Below are 24915 nucleotides of genomic sequence, written 5' to 3' on the forward strand. Positions count from 1 at the left end.
ATTCCTTTTTACAGAGTGAACATACTTTTTTCTGTCGCAGGTTTCGGTTTCATACTTTTTTCTTTGATATCTTCTATTTCTGCTTCAATAAAAGCTTGTAAAATTTAAAATAATTTCTCCTTTTGTTTTGTTCTGCCCATTTTGTTTCTTTTCTTTGTAGCTTCTAACTGCTCTTGTCTGATTGCTTCTTTAATCGGAGTATCAGTTAGGATTGTGAGCATAATCTTTTTTTCCTTTCCTGGTTCCTAAGCTTTGGTCCTACTTTTTCAAACGGTCTAAGTTGGGGTAGTCCATATGTGATGATGTGGAAGGCTTACTAGGAAAAATACTTCGGTTATTGATAATCCTTTTCATTATTTTCGCATCTAAAGTGGTTCTGTTTGAACGTAATGTCTTACCATCTTTAAAATAAAGAAAATTTATCAGAGGCTGAATAGTGTATAAAGTTAAAGCTGAACAAGCAAGAAGACATCACTCTATGATTATAAGCTGTAAGACACGAATCTTTTACTTAATTTAAAATAAATTAAATTCGCTGAAAATACTAAAGGTTTGAAACAGTAAAGAGCGAAACTAGTATGTTGTGGCCGCCACGAAACTTTTTGCTATATCTTTCTTATAATTCTGATCCCTCCCCATGCTTGACGAGGAAACAATATTCCAAACAAAAACAAAATTAAACGCCAAAACTTGACGACCATCCCAATTCCCGATTTATGTCAACGGCAAAACAAAGAATGAAAACTGAAAATTATTTTAAAAGCCTTGCTTATAATAATTACAAACATTCATTTATTAACAAACACAAGATGGCAACAGTTAAAAAGTTTGAATCATCGCGATTTTCTGGTTATTTTCCGACAATTAAAATCACGCGAAATACCCAGACGACAGTCTATTACGATTGATCTTTCTTATTGTTGCAATTATAAAGCTATTTTTATTCACAAAAAAAAAAAAAAGAAAGAAAGAAAGAAACCGCCCCTCGGAGCGATTGGCGCCAAAACTGAACCAACGCCTGTTTACATATGGATTCACATTTAATTCAAATTTCATCCAGAACGTAGCATTACTCCTTGAGATATGGCACTCACAATGGGGAAAAAAAAAGAACGTTCGATTACCCTACCCCCCTTTTCAGCTGTTGACGCTAAAATAAAATTAGCTCTTACACCCTTTAAGGGCTACTTGTCGATAAATGTTTGTTTGATTCCGTTCATTATTTCTTGAGATACAGCAGTCACAATTGACGACAAAAAACGTTCTATAGCTCAACTCCCGTTTAAGCTATTGACACCAAAATTGAATCAGCACCTGTACCTGTTAGGGGCAACATATGGACCGAATTTTGTTTTATTCTGCCAGTTACTTCCTGGGGAATAGCAGGCACGCATAACTCAAGAAACGTCCCATTGCTCCCCTCCCCACTTGGAGGAATTCGCGCCAAAAATCAATGGGCACAAGTTCACATTGCGGCACATATGTGTACCAAATTTCGTTCGACTTCGGTCACACGCATATGTGACACACACACACACACACACAGACATTTTCCAAAAATGGTCAAAATGGACTCAGCACACCTCAAAACGTTCAAATCCGTCAAAATCCGAAATTTGAAAATTTGCACGAATCCAATACTTTTTTCTATATATTAGATATAGAAAACGTAAAAAGGGTCTAAGGCCCGTTTAGAAGTAAGACAGAATAGTAAGACACAGTAAAAACGCGCGTAAATGTGCCCCGATGAATATGCGTAAACGTGCCACATCGGCGAGTTTAAATTTATTTTTACGGTTCAAACAATTTAATAACTTGTCTGTCCATACAAATACAATCCTCAAAAAAGGGTGAAATTCTGCTATTTTTTATGTGTTAATTTGTTTTTAGCAAAGTATTATTCATTCACAATAAGCTTCAAAACGTTCAACACAAAATTTACTCGGCTTGATAGAAAACAGATTTTCCTATCCGTATACTAAACCGAAGCTCGACTGATGCTCAAAAACTTGTGAGAATATTTGCTAGGGAGCAGCATCAGTCTGCTATGACTGTTAGCTCTCCATTTATTACTCGTTTTTGAAAAGAGAATCTGCTCAACGTACCCAATCCGTAAACGTGCCCCGGTCCACCATATACTTAAAATTCGAAAATTTGTCTTCTAAATTAGAACATTTTAAATATATGACAGTTATACCTGTTATATGCCACAACGCGCCATTTGTGTAAACTGTTTTTTGTGAGTTTTGTGGCAAAAAAGGGCGGTAAATTTAGATCTTAAGTCAGAAATTAGTACTCTTATTCAAATTTTTGATTGCGTCACTTCTATAGCCGGTATGCGATAGGATGCAACACTAACATTTAACATTGTAAAATATTATGAGCCGTAAAATCATTTATAGTTGGCTACAGTAGGAGGAAAAACCAAGTTAGAAGTGAAAAAACAAAGGTTTTTTTTTTGTATGTGTGTATAGTTACTCTGAAAGATATTTAGTCAAATACACTTTACACAATAAAAAAAAATTGGGACCTACTTCGAATCCTATATCGAAGGGAAGTTTCGTTGCATCTACAAAATATCTTCCTTTGCTTATGTTGACATCTGTAGCATTAACACCTACATACCTGAAACAAACAACTCATTTTGAAAAATTCTTTTTAAGTTTATCAAAATATAGGTATAAATAGTCTACAATATATGTAAAAGAACTTAAAAAAAAAAATAATAATAATAAAATCGTACTAATTTATTTTATCAGTCCCTCGGTAACAATTCAGTTTTTAAGCAATCAATCCATAAATGCTGCACTACAAATAGGCTTGAAGAGCACAGGGCAGAAAGACGAAAGATTAATTCAAGTGCTTGAGAAAATCACGTTTGAAAGTTCAAACCTTAAAACCTTTTTCATTGTACAGCACTGGAGGGTTTTGCCCATGCTCGCTCACCGATCCCTGAAGATTGCGTAGGGGTTTAAATCGTCATTTTGGAAGAATCATATTCAAATACGCGTTAAGATTAAAACCAAAATGAAAATCCCCCTCCCCATCCCGTAGAAAATAGAATTTAAGTGAAAAGATCATTATAATTAGAACGATATTAAAACCTCGTCCCACCTGAAGATAAAAAGAACTTGGTGGAAATACGTATAGCCAAATTATTTTTACTTCTTTTTACAAAAAAGGAAGTACTGTATTCGTGAAAAAATTTCACCCAAAAATCGGCCTTAATTTCCATTTTGCTCACTCCCGAATGAATGTTGAGTTTTTTTTTTTTTTTTCCAACCCGACCAGACGTGGATATGTGCCTAGGAACGTACAGATACCCGAAATATCCATTTTGACAATCCCCGAGTTAATTACATCGAGTTTTCTCGTGACGTCTGTATGTACGTATGTATGTGCGTATGTGTGTATGTATGTCGCATAACTCAAGAACGGAAAGTCCTAGAAAGTTGAAATTTGGTACATAGACCCTCTAGTGGGGCCTAGTTGCGCATCTTTTCTTTTGGTTGCATTCGGATGCTCCAAAAGAGGGTCTTTTGCCCCTTTTTGGGGGGAAATCATTGTTAATTTCAATGTAAACTAAAGTGGTGTTATAATTTGGCGGACACTTGGCGATATATCGCCAGTCTTTTGGTCATTAAGTTTTGTTGCCAACTTGGCGACAAATTTGAAGATTTTTTTTTTTTTTTTTTTTTAAATTTGGTGTTAATTTGACCACTGTTTGTGATATTTAGAGAGTAAACTATTGAATCCATAGACTAATAATAAGAGTAGACCGAGCTTCTCAGACTTGCTGATGAAAAAAATTGGTTCATGGATACATCACGTGACTAGTGGAAAGGCTTGGCGAAAACTTTGGCAGCATGGTTGCTAGATGGCAACATTATCTATAGTTTGGCACTCGACATGTATTTTAAGACGTAATGTGTTTTCATTATATTTTTTTTTTTTCCAGGTGCAGAGATTGAACTGTTTTTCTTTTAGTTATGTATTATTTTGACATTCGTAATTAGTTTTTGATCACAGTTTTCAGTAACTTTTATTTCATTTGGAAATCTTACGTCAGCGTTGGCGTGAAGGGAATGGCGTAAACGTTTTGCGTTAACGCAAAAATGTACTAATCGGTATCTTAAATTGAAATTGTATGTAAGAATCTTACCGTTTGCCGATTCTTTTTGGGCGTTTGTATCTTTAATTGCTTAGAGAGTTATTTAAAAATTGACTAAAAAAAATGCACAGTACCATCTAAACGAAAAACTCACTATATTAACAAAATATTTACAACTTAGAATAACAAATTTACAAATAGGATTTCATAAAAGCTCATTCTTCCGTATTCCATCAATTCTATTTATTTTATTTCTCGCTCGCGTTGATCGTCTGCTTCGATCAACGCCCGCTGTTGCTAGGATATCCACCAGTCACATGGTTTGGTTTATGAGCAGCAAAAGGGTTGCCATAGCTCGGTCTACTCTTATTATTAGTCTATGATTGAATCACATTAAAACTGCCAATAATGAGAAAATGACATGAAATTGGAGTAAAAGGAAGTCATGTCATGCACACATCAGCTCGTTTAAAAAAAAAGTTTAAAGAGCACTCTTTCCCCAGGTTCAAAAACTACCTTGTTCCAACTTGCACACCTATAGGTGCTCCTGAGCATGGCAAAATGATGGTTTTTGAAAGTTTGAAAACTCATTTTCAAATTTGTGGTTTCTAGCAACAATTTGCGTTTCAGTTCCATGCTTGAATTTAGTGTAGCCTAGGACTTAAGCTTAAATATAAACCCTTATTTCTGCATTTATAATTAACTAGCAGCACCTACACGGCGATGGCCGAGCTAAGAATTTAAAGGAAGTATGTTGAATAAAAAAATCTGCCCCTCCCCCCCCCCCCTGCCTTCTGATGTGAAATGATAATTTTTCTTCAACTAAAATGCTTACACACCTTTTCAAAAAAAACCTATTAAAGTCTCTTTGAAATTTAAAACTATTCTCCAAAACACATAAAAAGATAGCCGCCTGCGGTGACCAGCCGGTGTGCCTTTCTATGCAAGTGGACCCAAAGGAGGGGGGGGGGTCTACTCTCATTGTCCAATTTGTCGGAGAATAAGAAAAAAGCATGTCCAACTTTTATGTGAATGCTTTATATTTTCAAAGTCGGGGAGAGGGGAGGCATTGATCACCTGTTGAAATGATACGGTGCTTAAATACTGGCCTATCTATGTATTTCTTACTGACCATCTACCCATATCGACCTCCATATTTATCTATCGATCTGTCTATACGATCTATGCATATCTACCTCTGATGCAATCTTTTTCTATGTAAATAAAACAAAGATCACGCAAAAAACGCGCGATTTATTTATTTAATTTAAATAGAATAGCACAAAAAAAAAAAAAGCTCTCTGTTCCCCGTAGTGTGCAAAAGATAAAAAAAGAAATAATAGTTTAAAAAACTAAAAAAACACGCTTTAATAGCAAAATGAACTAAAAGTTTAAAAATAATCTTTGGATGACAAGTGTATAAAATAATTGACCAAACACTTAATTTTACTGTAATAGAAAAAAAGCTTTGGGAGCTTCTTATCAGTTGGTTTAAATTTCTTCCATTTGTTATCCATGCAAAAACGTAGATAGGCAGCCCCCTACGCTTTCTTTTTATCACAATAAAATTAAGTGTTTAGTCAATTACTTTATATACTTGTCATCCAAAGATTATTTTTTACTTTTTAGTTCGTTTTGCTACTAAAGCGTGTTTTTTTAGTTTTTTAAACTATTATTTTACTTTTTACTTTTTAGTTCATTTTGCTTCAAAAGCGTGCTTTTTTAGTTTTTTAAACTATTATTATTATTTTCAAATAAGATTTAGATACTAAATATTATTAACACTTGTAACTCTTAAATGAAATCTTTGTGCGTGTGTTCGATTTTTATAATGGAATGTATCTTAGTATTCTATCGCATTTTTTGCATCATACATTTTGAATGCTTTCTGGTAAATTGATGTGCAAACATTGTTACATTCCGCAGCTCTGATTTGTACGTTATAAGTAATTCCAATAAGCCACTGGCTATTTTTCCAAAGGAAAGTTGGACCTACAAACATACTAGTTAAGCTAATAATAGCGTGTTAATTAGAATAAACTAATAACTTATCGTTAATAAATTAATTTGATTATAGAATATTGCATTGTCATCGGGTGTGAGGTTGCATTCCAAATTTTAAAAGAATCCGATCACAAGAAGTGGGCGAAAATTGAATTGCAAGATTATAAATTTAAATCCGGTGTAGCCTAGATTAAAACCCACACCCAACGATTCCCGTTGGGGTGGACGTCAGGGAAAACCCGCGCCTTAGACCGCTCGACCACGAACGCTCATAAAAAAGGTGGAATGTACAAACAATGTTAAGCCACTAGCTCTTAGTCCAAAGGAGAGTTACTCACAAACATATAAAAGAAGCTAATTCGCAACTCCAACGAACTATAGGGGGCACTGAAGTCACTGTCTAATGGCGGACTTAAAAACTAAAACAAACGAGCATCGTAACGAAGAAAATGCTAAAAAAGTTCCAGCCCCAAAGGACATACTGCAAAGCACCTTGCGATGAATAGTTTAAATGCGATGCTGATCTTAGCTGTAATATATTTTCATGGATATTACTTCATACAGTCCACTAACTACTCACTTTTATTTTGCAGTGCGACATTGGCAGCGTTATCAATAATTTTTCGAATAGACATTTGCTCCAATTTCAGCAGTATAGCAAAAACTTGCTCAAAAATTAAAGTAATTAATTCCAGGAAAGTCGGTTATGGTTTCTTTTTACTTTCTTCTATATCTAATATATAGAAGAAAGTATTGGATTCGTACAAATTTTCGAATTTCGAATTTTGACGGATTCGAACGTTTTGAGGTGTGCTGAGTCCATTTCGACTATTTTTGGAAAATGTCTGTCTGTCTGTGTGTGTGTATGTGTGTGTGTCACGTCTGTGTGTGACCAGTTTTTTGTGGCCGCTCTACAGCAAAAACTACCGCATGAAATCGAACGAAATTTGGTACACATATGTGCCCCTATGTGAACTTGTGCCCATTGGTTTTTGGCGCGAATTCCTTCAAGGGGGGTGGAGCAATGGGACGTTTTTTGAGTTACGCGTGATTGCTATTCCTCAGGAAGTAACTGGCGGAATCAAACAAAATTTGGTCCATATGTTGCCAGTAACAGGAACAGGTGCTGATTCAATTTTGGTGTCAATAACTCAAACGGGGGTTGAGCTATAGAACGTTTTTCGTCGTCAATTGTGACTGCTGTATCTCAAGAAATAATGAACGGAATGAAAGAAAAATTTATCGGCAAGTAGTCCTTAGTGGGTATAAGAGCTGATTTTATTTTGGTGTCAACAGCTAAAAAGGGGGTAGCGCAATCGCCCGTTCTTTTTTTCCATTGTGAGTGCCCTATCTCAAGAAGTAATGCTACGTTCTGGTTGAAATTTGGAATATATGTGAATCCATATGCAAACAGGCTTTGGTTCAATTTTGACGCCAATCGCTCCGAGGGGCGGTTTCTTTCTTTCTTTCTTTTTTTTTTTTTTTGTTGTGAATAAAAATAGCTTTATTAATGCAACAATTCGCAACTCCAACGAAATATAGGGGGCACTGAAGTCACTGTCTAATGGCGGACTTAAAAACTAAAACAAACGCACATGGTAACGAAGAAAATGCTAAAAGTGTTGTAATTTTTGTTCGTACGTATGATTTTTTTCGCTTTATTCTTTTTAATTTACTTTTTAAAGTCTTGTGGATATTCTGGCCCACGTAGAAAGAAATGAGAATTCAAGAAGCATTACTAAACGTCAAAGATTAATGCAAACTACGTAGTTCGTAGTTCTAAGCAGCTATTTCCACGATGTTGAATTCGATATTTATCAATTCTTGATAAAACTAAATAATAATTGTGGCCTGACAAGAATAACAATTAATGCTAGAAAATTCAATATGACATTACAAATTGTTATCGAAAGAAGATGATACTTTTTTGCCTTGCTTGGCTAGCGCTTATTGTTTTCCATTTGTAGCTGACTTATTTCTCTCGAATTCCCGAATCGGTTAATTTAAAATTTTTCTGTTTCGACTTTTCTAATTTCTGAGTTACGATTTAATTGTGTCATGTTATGCAAATCATCAACAAAATTTTCACGGATATATGGTGGTAGTTTTCTTTTCAGTTGATTGACCATTATTTCTTTTCGCTTATCGAATTCTGTAATCTTACTACCATTTTATTCCACTCATGATAAAAATTAAAAATGGTTTAAATAAAAACGCGAAATCTCGCCAAGGCTACTTTGCTCGCACTATACTAAAACTATAACCCTAAACAAATTTGGCGAAACCTTTCAGCTGAGAATAAAAGAAATAAAGTAAATTCTTTCTCGGTTATTCATTTTGTTCTACGATAATATATTCAAGAAAATATTTTGCATACTGTCCATTCCAACTAAATACTGCTGTAAAATATGGTAAGTTTATTTAATTTAAGATTTAAAAAAAACCCCATATTCTTACAAATTCATACAAAACAATAAAATGTTTTACCTTGTATAACGTTATCCAAGTTTATTGTTAATCAAGAATTTTCGCTTTCACCAATTATTAAGGAAATAAGGAAAACTAAAATTATTTTGAGAAGCTCGAGAATACTACTAAGGGACGAATTAATTTCTGTAGCTGAAAGCAAACTAAGACACATCGATTGCGTTAACAAATACTCAGAACAAACTGCCTGTGTTTACGTCAACAGACACACGTGGAACGCAACGTGGCAATGTTTTAGATTCATTTGCAGTTTTGTAAATCACCGCAAGGTAGCGTATTCGAGCGCTGGAGTTCCGAATAAAAGCGTGTTAAAAACACACACAGCTTTTATTGCACCAAATGCACGCAAATATAATATTAAATACAACAGCAAACATCAGGGGGGATGAATAATTTCCTAAAGGGAGAGGGGGAAAAAAGAAGAAGCAATAGCAAGCGCTGCAGTTGGATCACGTGGTCATTACGTCATGACTATGACGACATAGTAAGTTGAATCGAAGTTTTGAAAACTTTTTTTTATGAACAAGGTAAAATGTTTTTACTATTACATAGTTAAATTTTAGAAAAGAGGCCTTTCTACTTTTTTGCGGCATGATTAAAAATAAATTAAACCCAGGAAAAAATAAATAAAGGTTTTTTTTTTTTTCAAAAATCCATAAAAAATACAAAAATCGCTCTATTTGCAAAAAAATTTTCTCATCAAACTTAAAATTAAATTTCCTACATTTTAATACAAAAAATATTGTTCTGGCTCTATTGCTTCGGGTTCTGTTTGGAAAAAAGTAGGGTAAACTGGAGTACGTTTACGTATGGGGTGCCTTTACGCAGTGCCTTTTTTTCAAAACGAGTTATAAATGGAGAGCCAACAATCATACCAGATTGATGATACTTCCTAGCAAATATTCTCACAGGTTTTTGAGCATCAGTCGAGCTTCGGTTTAGCATGCGAATAGAAAAATCTTGTTTTCTACCGAGCCGAGTAAATTTTGTGTTGAACGTTTTGAAGCTCTTTGTGAATAAATGATACCTTGTTAAAAACAAATAAATTAAATTTTGTTGCACGTTAAAAAAAAATCCAAACTTGCCCACGGGGCACGATTACGCATTTTCATCGGGGCACATTTACGCACGTTCTAACTGTCTTACTACTCTGTCTTACTTCTAAACGGGCACCGTAATTTTTTTTTTTTTTTTTTTTTGCCTTGTACTGTATCAAAACTTTAGTATTTTTAGGTTATTTAGTTTTAAAATTCACCATTCATTTTTAATTAAGTAACAGATTCGTACCTTATAACTTACAATCATATAGTGTTGTCTTCATGCATGTTCCGCTTTAACTTTATATACTATTCAGCCCGTAATACATTTTCTTTATTTTAAAGATGGTAAGACATTACGTTCAAAACACTAACGGAACCACGTTAGATGTCAAAATAATGAAAAGCTTATCGATAATTCAAGTATTTCTCTTATTAGGCTTTCCACATAGTCACATATGGACTACCCCAACTGACACCATTTGAAAAAGTAAAACCAAAGCTTAGGAACAAGGAAAGGATTGTGAGCATCCTCTTTTTCTTTCCTAACTGATACTGCGATTAAAGAAGCCCTCAGACAAAAGCAGTTAGAAGCTACAAAGAAAAAAACAAACTGGACAGAACAAAAAAAAAAAGAAATTACTTTAAAAATTTTCAAGTTTCTATTGAAGCAGAAATAGAAGACATCAGAAGACATCAAAGAAAAGTATGAAACCAAAACCTGCGACAGGGAAATAGTAAGTATACTCTGTAAAAAGGAAATTAATGAACGGTTCTGTTTACAAAGTAGAAATGTGTGCATGCATCTATTGTTTGAAAACACACAACCAATCAAAAAATAGTAGTTTAAAAGCCTAAAAAAACACGCTTTCGTAGCAAAGTGAACTAAAAAGTGGAAAATAATGTTTGGATGATGGTAGTTGACCAATCAATTTTAATGTAAAACAAAAAACCGTGGGGTACTGTCTATTTACATTTTTGTATGGACAACAAATGGAAGAAATTCAAGACAATTGATAAGAAGCCCCCCCCCCCCACGCTTTTTTGTATTACATTAAATTAAGTGATTGGTCAACTACTATCATCCAAACATTATTTTCCACTTTTTAGTTCATTTTGCTACGAAAGCGTGTTTTTTTAGTCTTTTAAACTACTATTTTATGTTCTTCTTTTTAGTTTAACTTGTTTTACGAAAAAATATTCATTTCAACATTGTTCAAAATCTTTTATATTCATGAAATTTGCCCCAAAAAAGCTAATCCATCTCAGTCATCGATGTATGTGTGCGGAAATCATATTTACATTACTTTGAAAATTTGAGATGCATTTAAATAAAAGTTTTGTTCAACAATGGTCTGATCAGCAATGAATTTCCAATTGAAGGCTCACCTAAATTTCGGCATGAAATTAGTTAAAAAAGATTATATTTCATGTTCTAATTACCTTGGAACATTGGAACAAATTTTGTCTGATGCAGAAAAATTAAAGATTTTTGTAGATATTTTTAAATAATTTTTGCGAGCATTTTTTAATGCATTTTTTAAAATTTTTCCTTTTTCACATTGTTGGATTTATGCCAAAATATTGATTAAAATTTGAGGAAACTAACAATTATAAGAGTTAATTAATTAATTTAATTATAGAATATTGCATTGTCATCGGGTCTGAGGTCGCATGCTAAATTTCAAAAGAATCCGATCGCAGGAAGTGGGCGAAATTTGAGCTACAAGATTCCGTTACAAGATACATACATACATACAGGTGAAGCTAATAAAAGCGTGTTAAAAAAAGCAAGACAGGGTTCCATGTCTTAGATATCAAAACGCAGTCCCATGATAAGTATGCGAAAAGAAATACTTTATTTTAGTTAATAAAATCAAGGCTTCACTCGATGCGCGTCTTATCAGGCTCAGTCATTTCGATAAAAGTTGTAGTATGAAACCAATCAATCAAACAAAAAACCCGGTCAGACTCCAGCGACATCTGTTGGATTTTAGGGCAACTTTAACATCATAAACATCAGATAACTTTATTTGTAAAGTGAATATTCAAAATTGAGTTCAAAAGTGTTTGATTTAATTTTAAAGCGGATTTTTTTATTCGGAACTACTTTGATATACCCCCCCAAATCGGAAATTTGGCGACTTTTTTTCCTCGCCAAGCAAAATACCTGTTTTATGGCTCAAAATTCCCTGAAACTATAACACAACAACACACATACAACATATACAACACTATATACAGTAGCAACAACTGTGCTACTGTATGTAGCAACAACTGTAGTACTGTATGTAGTGTAACAACACTACATACAGTAGGCATATTGAAAGCTAAAAGATAAAAATAATTAATAGAAAAAAAATATAATTGGAAAATACAACCAGATTTGCAGCAAAATACAGCAAGTCAGAAATCTGCTTGATCACTTCACAAAGAAATGGCGAATGAATGAAATGGAGCTAAAACATATATGAAATCCAAAAATTGTTGCCACAAAACCTTTTTTTTTAAAAAAAAGAAAGAAACTCAAAAACTGGTACAAAATACAAGAAAATACTAAATTTGGAACCAACAAAAACCTAAAATCTGAAAAATCCTAAATTGGCAACACCAAAATAAGAGACAGCAACCCTAAAAAGTCCGTAGGGAGTGCCAGATTTGGCGCGTAATTTTTGGGGGGGTATATCAAAGTTATACCTTTTATTCTTCAAGAAAAATGTTTGAAAAGCTATTTTAGGTTAAAAGTGAAAAAATATGTAACTTTGTTTTCAAGAAATATTAAGTTTCAAAATAAAATCACATGAGTATAATAAGCTGAGGAAGGTGTTTATCTAGTACTAATTAAATCGATATAAAATTCTGTTAATGAAAAAAGTTTTGTGATAAACTATTCCATTTTTCGCATGAAGCATTTTCAAAATTATTTGAGTGATGCAACTACAAAGCTTCAATAAAAATAAATATAAGTTAGTAATATTGAATATTGATCCTGTCTTATTTATTTTAATTTATACATTAAATAACAATTTTAAATGAGCAAAAAATAATTTTGCTGTTTGAAAACGTATGTGAGTAAAATGTTTTGGTTATGCTGTTTTTTTTTTGGGGGGGGGGGTGAGGACTAATTTCTGTCTTAAATTTTAAAAAAAAAGTTCATTGAAAATTTGGTTCTGAATGATATTATGCGCAATATCATAAAAACAAACATAACATCTTACGCACGAATCCATACTATTTTTTAAACATATGAACTGCTAGCAAAAATACCAGGCGTTGCCTGGGTCAGTAATAATTATGAGAACAAATCGTTACTTGCTTTTGTTTTCTGTTTTAAGTGAAAGAATTTAAAACACATCTTTTTGACGTGATTAAAAATCGAGTTTCTTCCTTTCCCATAAAACTAAAATAGCAATAAGTATAAAAAACAAAATAGTATTGATTTAGAAACGAAAGCACTATATTTAAGCATAAATAAATTTCCAAAACATGAAATTAATCTTCTCATGTTTAAAAAGATTAATCTGTTGATACTTTTTTTTAACATGGAGTCTAAAACTTTCTCTGTATGGCTAATGAAGTACGAAGTTTTTAAAAAAGTGTAGAAGCGCTCGTAATCCCCTTATACTTACTTTAGTTATTTCGGGAAATTTCAATCATTGGTGCGATTTTACCGAATTTGCGAAAGTCGTTTCGGGGTACCTTCGATGATGCTCCCCCATTCTTTTCTTACTTTGTAAAACGATATGATATTAATTTTCGTTACAGAGATATTATCGCCAGATGCTGAGATACTTTTGGTCACCATAAAATGGCGCTAAAGAGTTTCATCCGAAATGTTTCCAAAATAAGTATTAAAATTTGGCGATTGTTTGAAATTGTGCAAAAAGGAAAATTAATGGAAATTTTTGTGCTGTTCATGGCGATATTTTGTTTACATGGTGAAAGCTTAGAAACATTATGACGTAGTATTCGGCTTCAAAAACAGCAAAAATTTTGGCAATCTGCTGGATGATTGGATAATGAGTAAGTGTTCAATCAGCATAAATAATAATAAAAACCATTAATTACATTAAACTTCCGTTTGAATGGAAAATAATCAGCCAAATCCATGTATTATTTGCCAATCTTGTGCAAAAATCTTGCTTCAAGATTTGACTTGAGAAAAGCCTTGAACAGTCACGAAAAGCAAAGATAGTCAATAATACAACAATTGTCGCTATCGACAGAGAGTTGAGTTGATACACTAAATACTGTATTGAGTTGAGGAAAGCCTTCGAACATGGAACTAAAAAGCTCATAACTCGTTTTTTATTCACTTAGAAATTTCGAACAGGTGCCATCTTCAGCAGAAAAATCAGAGCTTTCGATGGACATATAATGTAAATATGTGCAAATATTTTTTCATCCCTATATTAGAGAATTTACACGAAAATTGTATTTTATTGCCCCCCTAAGGGGGTTTGCCTCCCATAACGGAGCGAAAACTACCCTATGTGTTATTCTGATGCATAAGCTATATTATTGTCAAGTTTCATCAAAATCCGTTCAGTAGTTTTTGCGTGAAAGAGTAACAAACATCCATACATTCATACATCCAGACAAACTTTCGTATATATAATAGTAGTAAGATGCTCAATAAATTGAATTGACGAAAAATATTTTTTCAGTTTTATTATGCAAGAGTTAAATGTGCTTCCTCAAGCACAACTGATAAATATATTTATGGAAACATTCAAAAAGCTTTTAGCATTTTTTTTTTTTTTTTTACTTTAAAGTTGAACTTAAAATCAGTTATTTTTAAAGACATATTCTAAAACTGGTGAATAATTCAATTTGATATGTTTATTTTTCACAATAAGAACTAACAAAATGCACCAAAAATGCACAGAGATACAATTATTTTAAGAGAAAAATATGTAGAAATACATATCAAATAAAATTTTATCCATGAAACTGATCATTAGTATCGATCATTATGAATTACAATTTATGTCTTTAAGGAGAACGTTGTCTGTTAAAGAACAAGAAATTTAAATCATTTAAAAGTACATTAAAACAACAATGAGTTGACCAGGAAAAACATGCCAATAAAAATTTCAAAAAAAAAAAAAAAAAAACGATAAGAGCTTTTCATTTAAAGGTTTTTACATATTCCTATTTTACAGCATTTAGAAAAAAAGCATCATTATAGTAAAAAGTATTGAAAAAATTAACATACATGAAACATTTGGCGCGTTTTAAAAATTTTTGCCAAATTATATAATTTTCTAAATTAAACGGTTTTAAAAAGCATCCACGTTACGGAAATCTAGTCGAAGATCAATTAAAGTAAAATAATTCGCCAAATAAATATATGAATTAATTAAAAAGATATTAATATATTCATATATATGTATATATATATATATATATATATATATATATATATATATATATATATATATATATATATAATTTGAATTCTGATATTTTGAATTCGAATTATGTTTTTCGCAATCACGAGTTGCAACAGGACCTTACTCATTGGAGGCTATTGTTTACAGAAACGGCTCACATGTCCTCCCAAGTCTGCCCTTCCTCCTGGGCGGTTACGTGTGTGTATGTGTGTAAGGACTTGTTTGTGTGTAGACGTGTGTGTATGTAGGAGTGTGTGTATGCAGGACACCGCCTAGGAGGAAGGGATTCCAGTGGACAGTGCTGCTAGTGGAGGCTAGGACCAGAGGAGCAGCTCCGTCCTCCGGTGGACGGCGGTGCTGCAGAGGCTCCTGGTCCATTCTGAAAAAGGAACTAGACATTAAGGACGGTCAAATGAAAGCAATAAGCAATCGTGATTGCTCAAAAAACAATAAAAGTTCCATTGAAATGTTAGAAGAATAAACATTTGCGGCAAAATTTTAGCAACAGAAAAAGTTTTCGCCATGTTCGCGCCGAGATAATTACCCCATGATTTTAATGTGAGCATTAAATGGAAAGAAATATAATGTTGCCAAATTTTTTGTCTAATTTTCTGACGCCAAAAGATTACATATATGTGCGTCACGATGCATTTCAAATCTGGGCGATTACTTTTCATTTTATTTGTTGTCCCCATATTAGCTTTTTTTTTTTGGTTTCCATAAAATGAAGCCTTTTTTATTATCGAGCAGTTTGTTTAGCGGATCATTCTACATTTTACTGAAATGTCGTTACTTTTAATGTCGTTTCGTGTCTCGTTTCATTTAATGGGAGGATTATGTAATAAAACTTTGAATGCCTTTCGACGATCTAATTTATTTATTTGTCTAAACAATATGCTATTTTGTCTTTTTCATGGATTTTTAACCAAAACAAAGTAAAATAATTCGCCAAATAAAAAACGAACTTTTAAAATAACATCAAAAATCTCGTTAACATATTTCATCAAATCAATTTAAGTTCTCCATCACTATGTGACATAATCAGCTGAATAAGTTAACCGAGTCATAAGTAGAAATTGAAAGTGTGTAAATTTTTAAAACTAGAAAAAGGAACAATCATAACATTTTTATGACGATGCACGCTTTACTTTTTAATTTTCGCCGACGATGATATAAGTGTAATTTTTTTTTTTTTTTTTTTCTTCAGTTTTCGCCAAGGTAGAAAGAAAACTCACCAAGTCAAGTGACGTGCCTATAACAAAATAAGATCCAAAGAGACAATATGTATTGCATTCTTACCGATATTGTGAAATAAAATGATTATTGTTAAAATCTTGGTGATTGTGCCATTAAATACCTCTTTTAAATATGCAGTAAAAGACAATATAATTTATAAACAGCAAGGATTCCTTCCTAGAAGAGTAATGTTTAAACCGTTCTCGATATTAACTCACCTTAAATGTCTCAAAAATGTTACGTAATCCCAAGGCCCGACTAACTAAACGTGAGGCCCAAGGCTCAAAATGCTTTGAGGCACCCTTGTATTCATCACTTTCAGTCAAAGCGAAATAATGTTAAAATAATGTTTAACATTTATCCAAAAGAGGAATTTGATTATTTTCACAAAAATACATGATTTTTCATTGCGATTCATAAGTTTTTAAAAACATTTTGGCCCCTACGGAAGAGGGGGCCCCAGGCCAGGCCTAAGATACCTGTGCGGTAACCAAGCCCTGCGTAATCCCAAAATAATTCAAATAGCATTTATTTAATAAATAAGGCATAATAAAATAAGGCATAAGCTTCAGGGATGAATCCGTATATTTTGCCAGAAGCGAAAACCAATGAGAAATAGTTGAATATTGAGTTGGGATCAGCTTTACCTGAAAAGAAAAAAGAAAAAAAAAATCTCTGAAAAACAGAACAGATACGCCGTTCCGACATCAATTCGCCGTGTACTACTCATCGGTTAACCATATCAATGAAATTTTACGTTAAAGATAGAAAAAACCTCCCTTTTAACAGCACAAATAATACGTTAACTAGTGATGTTCCGGATATCCGTATCCGCGGATATCCGAGGGAAATAAAGATCTGTATCCGTATCCGTTACTTTTTTAACGGATCTTAAATGGATCATTTCTATTCTAATTTTTTTTTAATTTTTGAATAAAAAAACTTAAATTCCGTTTAAATTTGGTTTTATTCCCTATTTAAATTATAAGGTATCATTTCAGAAGCCAATTTGTCCCCCCCCCGTTGCAAAAAGGAAGGAGAAATAAGTTTTAAAAGGGGCATCGTAGCTCCTAAACAGATGAACCGATTTTGATAGTTCATTTTTCGTTCAAAAGGTGACTTGATCGAAAGTGTTCTTAGCTTGACCTCGTTTTAGTAGAACTTAATTTACCGGAGATATTAATTGAAAACCGATTTAGCGTTTTTAACTATTATGGTAGTAAAAATTTACCCGTACGTTGAAAATGTTGGCCCTAATTGAAAGAACGAAGTTTTCTGCGTTTGATATTTATTTGAAACTTTCAACTTATATACAGTAGGAGCTGGAATCTTGTTAAGTAAATTTTAAATGCAATTCTAAGCCGTTATACGCGTGATTGGTAGCAATTTCACAGTCGGAAGATAAGGAGAAAAAGTTAAATGATTTAAAATATTTACCTGCTGTCAGTTCATATGTTAACAAATGTGTGTTCTGACCCGCGAAATTCATCTTAATATGAGTCCGGCTCTCTGGGACATTTTTTTATTTATTATTATTATTTTTTTTTAATTTATTATTATTTTTTTATTTTTAATTTAATATTAGTTTTTGTTATTGATTTGGGGTTTCTGTTATTCTTCATTTTTGTTTTTCTCGGCATCCTTTGAAAAAAAGTGAGACTAAATTCTCTATTTACGGTTTGTAAAGGTGTTCCCGGCACTGTATTTCGTCGGTCGGAGAAGCTCGGTGGAATGGGTCAGCGCTACATTTATGCTGAAATAAAATAGGAAAAATTATTTCTAGCCTGTCCAGTAGCAGCTTTACACTCTTGCTCCTGTATCCTATATCTACCGAGTAAGAAATAATTTTTCACATTCCATCTAAGCATTAATGCAGCGCTGATCCATTCCTTCCAACTCTAACTCAATTTTAACGGAGATTTCTTTAAAGAGTAAATCAGTCTTGATTATATTTTTGCCGCAGTTGACATTTTTTGAAGAAACTGCCATTATTCTGACGGGAATACATTCCTTAAGAAATTTTACACTTGGATAGTTGAATTGGGTAAAACAAAAATGAGATCCGTATCCGTATCCGCGGATCTTAACACTAATGATACAGATCCGTATCCGTATCCGCGGATCTACTTTTTAACGATCCGGCACATCACTAACGTTAACTAATGTAAACAAAGGATCGCCCGGTTATACTACAGCGCACTCTTGCGAGCAAGTCGGCGTCTTTGATCTATTGAGAAATGACTGAGCCTGATAAGACGCGCATCGAGTGAAGCCTTGGTAAAATCTAACAGTGATGAAGAAGATGACTAAACAGTTTCTATTTTTAACCGACTTCAAAAAGGAGGCGGTTATCAGTTCATACCGTATGTATGTTTTTTTTTTTTTTTTTTTGTCCACTCATAGCGTCTCACCTAGTGAACCGATTTTGATGATTCTTTTTTTAATGGATAGGGGATGGCTCAACTTAGGTCCCATTACTTTGTTTGACCATATTTGTTCTTTAGAAAAAAAGTTATGGGCAAAAAAACAGTAAATTTTATGCAATTTCCCTATTAAATGATATTGTAGCGAAGTTCGCACTTTTCATCCGTGGATAACGGTGGCTCAGTGGTAGAATTCTCGCCTCCCACACGAGCGGCCCTGGTTCAAATCCCGACTAGGACAAAGTGAATTTTACTAAAATTTCGTTTCTACTGTTTCCCGTTTTTTCTCGAATGTTCTGTTAATTTCTGTATCTTTCCAAGTCTGGAAAGTTCCAGCACTTTCTCAAGTTGTATATAAGGAGATATAACGTTCATTCGTGGTTCTGAATAAAGATCTCGAGTTGAGACTAACGAGTATTCGCTTCATTTGGCTTTCACATTGTCTTCGCTATCTTCATCTACGCGACAATATGAAACTCATTCTTATAAAAGTTTGGTGCCATATAACAGTAACATCAATAGTAATTGTAATGATAATTTTGAATAAAGGCTTTTCTAAAGCAATACAGTGATATAGAGCAGAACTTCTTACTAGGTAACTTCTTACTTTTACTGAAATATCTACATTTACACTAAAAAGAATGAAATAAAAAATTTTGGAAAAAAAAATAGAACCGACTTCAAAATTGCTCTAAAAAGTGAAAAATAATTTTATTCTTTAAACACCATCGATAATACTTTTAAACATAATTTTTGAAGTTGGCGCAAAAACAAAAAGTAAAATCCATTGTAACCATGCTTCGTTCATATTTTTATCAAAAAATCATCCAAAGTTAGGAACGAAACATTTATATCGTTACTCAAATATGCTGTCATCAATGCGTAATGCATGTGGCAGTGAAGAAACTGGACCTGGTTAAATTTATACTTGTAGTTGAGTTATGGCTGTAAATGATTTTATCGATCGTTTTTGCGCCAACTTCAAAAATTATGTTTAAAAGTATTATCGATGGTGTTTAAAGAATAAAATTATTTTTCACTTTTTAGAGCAATTTTGAATTCGGTTCTATTTTTTTTTCCAAATTTTTTTTATAAATTATCAATAAGCTCAGTTTAGCCTATAAAATGTTCTTTGATTACTTACTTGTGATTTTCTTATTTTCAGAGTGTTTTAAGAGAAATAAAACATTTAAATTTTGGTTAAATATCAATATTACAATATCAATTACTCCTTAATATCATTTTTATCATGCGTAAACGGGACCCACTCGATGCGTAAACTTGCTCCGTGTTTGGGGAAAGTTTACGCAACCGACTGGGACTGAAAAAACATTTTTTTGCGGTTGAAACACGAGCTGAGCATCAATTGAATATACAAATTTTGACTTCATTAACTGCTTCATAAAACCACAATATCTAAAATTTCCTAGGGTCAAAACATAAAAGAAAATTCATTGAAAAAAAATCCCCGTAAACGTGCCCTCCTAAACGTGCCCTACTGCTGAAAACTGCTGAAAATCACATAAAACAATGAATAACTTTTTCTAATTAAAATATCAATGTAAGTTATAACTTATAGCCTTCCTCAATGAATGGACTATTCAACATAAAAAGAATTTTCCAATTCGAACCAGTATTTCCTGAGATTAGCGCGTTCAAACAATCAAACTCTTCAGCTTTATATTATTAGTATAAATTGAAAAAAATGGAGCAAGTTTAACCTATAGTGCAGTGGCGCACGGATCCACGGGGGGGGGGGAGTGGCAATTGGAGTGATCGGCCCTCTCCCCCCCCCCCCCGAAAAAAAAAGGTTTAAAATTTCAAAAAACTTCTGGGAAAAGGTCACCAAACTCTCCCTCACCCCCAACACATCACGAAAAATCATCTACAGCTATATTTTTAAGACTAATTCCAAAACTTTTCCAGGGGAGAGTCCCTAAACCCTCTCTCCCCAATGCCATCGAAGATCGCGAGAATTTTGAATATTTAGAGCTTCAATTTCGAAACAAATCGTCGGAATCGGAAAATTTTTCGAAAATGTCGTTAATGAGGGACTTCAGTTACGTGTTTAGAACTTCAATTCTGAAAAAATTCCGGGAGAGAGCCCCCGATCACGAGCCATTCTCCTAACATCAATGAAGATTCATTAACGTTGTGTTTGAAGCTTCAATATCGAAAAGTTGAGGGATAGCTCCTGACCCCATCCTTTCCATTAGCACTACCAAAGATGGTCAACCATTGCATGTCAAGGCTCCAATGTCAAAAAAGTTCCGATGAAAAGTTCCAAACAACATTCCTTCCCCCTACGTCATAAAAAATGGCTTACAACTGCGTTTTCAGGACTTCAATTTCGAAAATCTGCCGGAGATTAGCCCCCATGTCCTTCTTTCCTCATCTTTCAACATAATTCAAAGATCGTCTAAAACAGCGTTTTTGGAACTCCTACATCGAAAAGTTCCTGGGGAAAAATTCTGAATCCCATGTCTTCTGCTACGTCATCGAATGTGGTCTACAATTGCATTTTTAGGACTTCAATTCCAAAAATATTTTCCGGGGGAAAACCACCGAACCCCGTGGTTTTTAGCATCACTGATGATATAAAAAACTGCGTTTTTGATGCTCTAATATAAAAAACGACTGGGGAGAATTCCTGAATCTCATACCTTCCCTTAAAGAAATCAAAGATATAACAAACAATTGTTTTTTCGAAAATATACCCTTAAATTTCAAAATTTTCCGTAGGAGGTCCTCCAACCTCCAAACCTCCCTTTTTCTTATCAACCACCAAGTAGTCTAAATCTTCTTCGAATGGGGAAACAAATATGGGATTTTGAGCGGTCCCTTTATCTTTATCCAATACTGAGAGAAAGATTTTTTTTATTAATATCTTGATACTACAACCTCTTCAAAAAATCAGTAATCCAACGTCAGAAAGCACAAATATTGCAAAATATTGCAGACACGTGTTTCGGTGTTATAAGGAACGCCTTTTTCAATGCAAAGAAATGTGAGCTTCTGGATGAAAAGTCATCCGAGAAAACTTCTCGGATGACTTTTCATCCGATTGCAATATTTGTGCTTTCTGACGTTGGATTACTGATTTTTTGAATTTTCAGCACAAAGGTATTTATTCGTTACTACAACCTCTTGTTTTATAAGGAGAAAAGTACAATTCAGGACTTAAATGGCCACTGAAAATAGTTCACGAGTCCTCAAACGAATCAAAAGTTGAAGGGTTTAATTTGGATAATGGATCCAGAATATGAGTAGATTTTTTTTTTTTTTTTTTTTTTTTCAATTTTTCATTCTTGTGTGTGTGTGTGTGGTACTCGAAACACTTATAACTTTCATTCAAACTCTTTGAACGATCTACATTATTCGAAAAAAAAAAACATCATGCTTCATTTCTTAAAGTTTTTTTTTTTTTAATTTTATTTTCTTTAGTCATCCCCCCCCCCCTGATGCATTACTCAATCGCCCCTCCCAACAGGATCGTCTGACTCCGCCACTGACCTCATGCAGAAAAAAAAGCTCATTCGAGTGACATAGAACGTTGAGAGGTGTAGAAAATCCTTCATATCTTTAAAAGACAATTTATATAAACCTTTATCTTAAAAAATTAATTACAAAATCACTAATTCGAGATTTAAAAAACACACGGAGTTGAAGTAATTTAGTACCGATTTTCAAGGCTGCAGGTGCTTTGAGATCTCCTGGACGCAGGTCCGCTAGAGACGGAATTTCACAATTTCTTTGAAGATACTTTTCATTTTAATATATAATGAAACTTTTGGGAGATTCGTTGTGAACGACCTGTTTAAATAAAGAAACAAATTTTACTCTACAAACACGCAGTGTTGCCATACTGAATTCAACTAGAACAAAAAACAACATTTTGCCTTCTTCCGTCCACTCTTAATTTAAGTTATAGCTCATAATTCGAGGAAATGGTAAGATTTAAAAAAAAAAAAACGAGCTGATGTGTCCATCACATGACTTCCTTTTACTCCAATTTAATGTCATTGTCCCATTATTGGCAATTTTAATGTGATTCAACAGTTTACTCTCTAAATATCACCAACAGTTGCCAAATCGAAACCAGATTTTTGAAAAAAATCTCCAAATTTGTCGCCAAGTTTGCGACAAAACTTGGCGACCAAAAGACTGGCGATATATCGCCAAGTGTCCGCCAAATTAAAACACCACTTGAGTTTACATCGAAATTAACAATGATTTCCCCCAAAAAAGGGGCAAAAGACACCTTTAGGAACATTTGAATGCAACCAAAAGAGAAGGTGCACAACTAGACCCCGCTAGGAGTCTACGTACCAAATTTAAACTTTCTAGGAGTTACCGTTTTGAGTTATGCGAGATACATACACACATACGCACATACATACGTACATACAGACGTCACGAGAAAACTCGTTGTAATTAACTCAGAGATCGTCAAAATGTATATTTCGGGTGTCTGTACGTTCCTAGGCATATATCCACGTGTGGTCCGAGTCGAAAAAAAAAAAAAACATTCATTCGAGGTTGAGCAAAATAGAAATTAAGGCCGATTTTTGAGTGAAAATTTTTTCGCGAATACAATACTTCCTTTTTTGTAAAAGGAAGTAAAAATATGAGAAAATCAAAATGCGGTTGCGGTAACTGAAAGAAGTGATAAGAAAAAGAAAGAAAAAAAGGGTGATGTTGAGACGGCAACTAAATAATGCAATTGTTAAAATATTCTCCATGAAATTGTCCACTGGAATACTATAAATGTTCTTTTAGAAAAAACTAAAGATGATTATGGTTATCTGCGTTTTTTTACACGGAACTATGAACAGCCAAAAAATTCACTGCTAGGGTTCGTACGCTCCTTCAAAACTCCTCCAATACTCCTTCATTTAGGAAATATTTTTGAAGGTCCCTTCAAGCTCCTTCATTTTGGTTTTAACTCCTTCAAAACTCCTTCCTTTTTAGTTCAAGAGTACATAATTTTCCTCTATGGCAGTAACTTAAAATATTTCAGTCAACAACTAATTTTGTCAATGGGATGATTTTGATGTAGTTCTTTCTTATATTTAATTTTTTCATAAAGGTGTGATTTACAAATTGAGCATAGAAGTCGTAAAAGTTGAAGGTGAAAATATTATTAGATGACTAAGACATTTCATAAATGAAGTAAAACATGCTTAAATGGTGCTTGGCTGTTTTTTTCAAGTTTTATTGTTATTGCTTTTCCCTCCACCACACTCTCAACAGCAAAAGTCAGTTTGTCTTAATAATTTTTCAAATATTTAAAAATACATAAGTAGATATACTATAGTAAGTGATTATGTTAAAAAACAGTTGTTTTGTAGGTTGCAGTTATGATATTGTAAAAAGGGTCATCCACTAGTGATGCTATGCCTTGAGGGGGAAACTGGTTCATGAAATTGTGACAAGGGGAAGAGAGAGGGTGAAAAAAAGTGACATCACACAGTTATTGTAACAATATGTTTAAAAAAATATGACATGTGGCAAGAGGAGGAGTTACGTGAAGTGTGACACTTTGGGATAAAGGAGAAGGAGGTCAAATAAAAAAAAAGGCGACATCATTTAATGACGCCCATTAGTACTCCTTCAAAATTTCATTTTACTCCTTCAAAACTCCTCCAAAACTCCTTCATTTTATTTCTGAAATTGAGTACGAACCCTGACTGCATGTTCTAACAAAAGTTTAATCAAATGAATTTAAGTACCACAGAATTTTTGAAACACCCTAAAATTGAATCCTAAAAATTTGGTAAATCAAATTAAGGAAAAGATAGGAAAATTAAGAGAAAAAAAATTGTAAAGTTTTACAAAAAATTAAAAATAACTTCTTTTTCACTAAAATGTTCGAAACTTTTTCAAACAGAAACCGTAAATTTAAAAAAAAAAAAAAAAAAAAAAACTGAAAATTTAAGAAAAAAAATAGGCAAATAAGTTCAAGGTTGATTTTACCAGTAAAAACAAAACACAATAAAAGAGAAGGGGAAAAAATGTTTTTTCAAAGGTAAATTGCTAGAAGTCTGTCAGACATGATTATACAATTCTGATAATTAAATTATTTATCGATTCATTATTCCATTGTTATTTTAATCGCCTCTTTATAATACTTATCTATTTTCTTTCAAGTCAATATTCCAGTAGAAAGTAGTCTTTGATAAACAGTATTTAAAATGCAAAAGAAAGAGAAATGCAATGCA

General features: G+C 33.2%; 1 protein-coding gene across 1 annotated transcript in view; it reads right to left on the minus strand.

The window, feature by feature from the left end:
* LOC129234599 (prostaglandin reductase 3-like) overlaps nt 1–24915 on the minus strand; it is a 63850-nt gene that overhangs the window by 30614 nt on the left and 8321 nt on the right. The window contains exon 3 of the mRNA XM_054868623.1: nt 2535–2625. Within this exon, the coding sequence (XP_054724598.1) occupies nt 2535–2625 (91 nt within the window). The remainder of the gene's footprint in view (nt 1–2534; nt 2626–24915) is intronic.

Source organism: Uloborus diversus, chromosome 1 (genome assembly GCF_026930045.1).
Source record: "Uloborus diversus isolate 005 chromosome 1, Udiv.v.3.1, whole genome shotgun sequence".
Lineage (NCBI taxonomy): Eukaryota > Metazoa > Arthropoda > Arachnida > Araneae > Uloboridae > Uloborus > Uloborus diversus.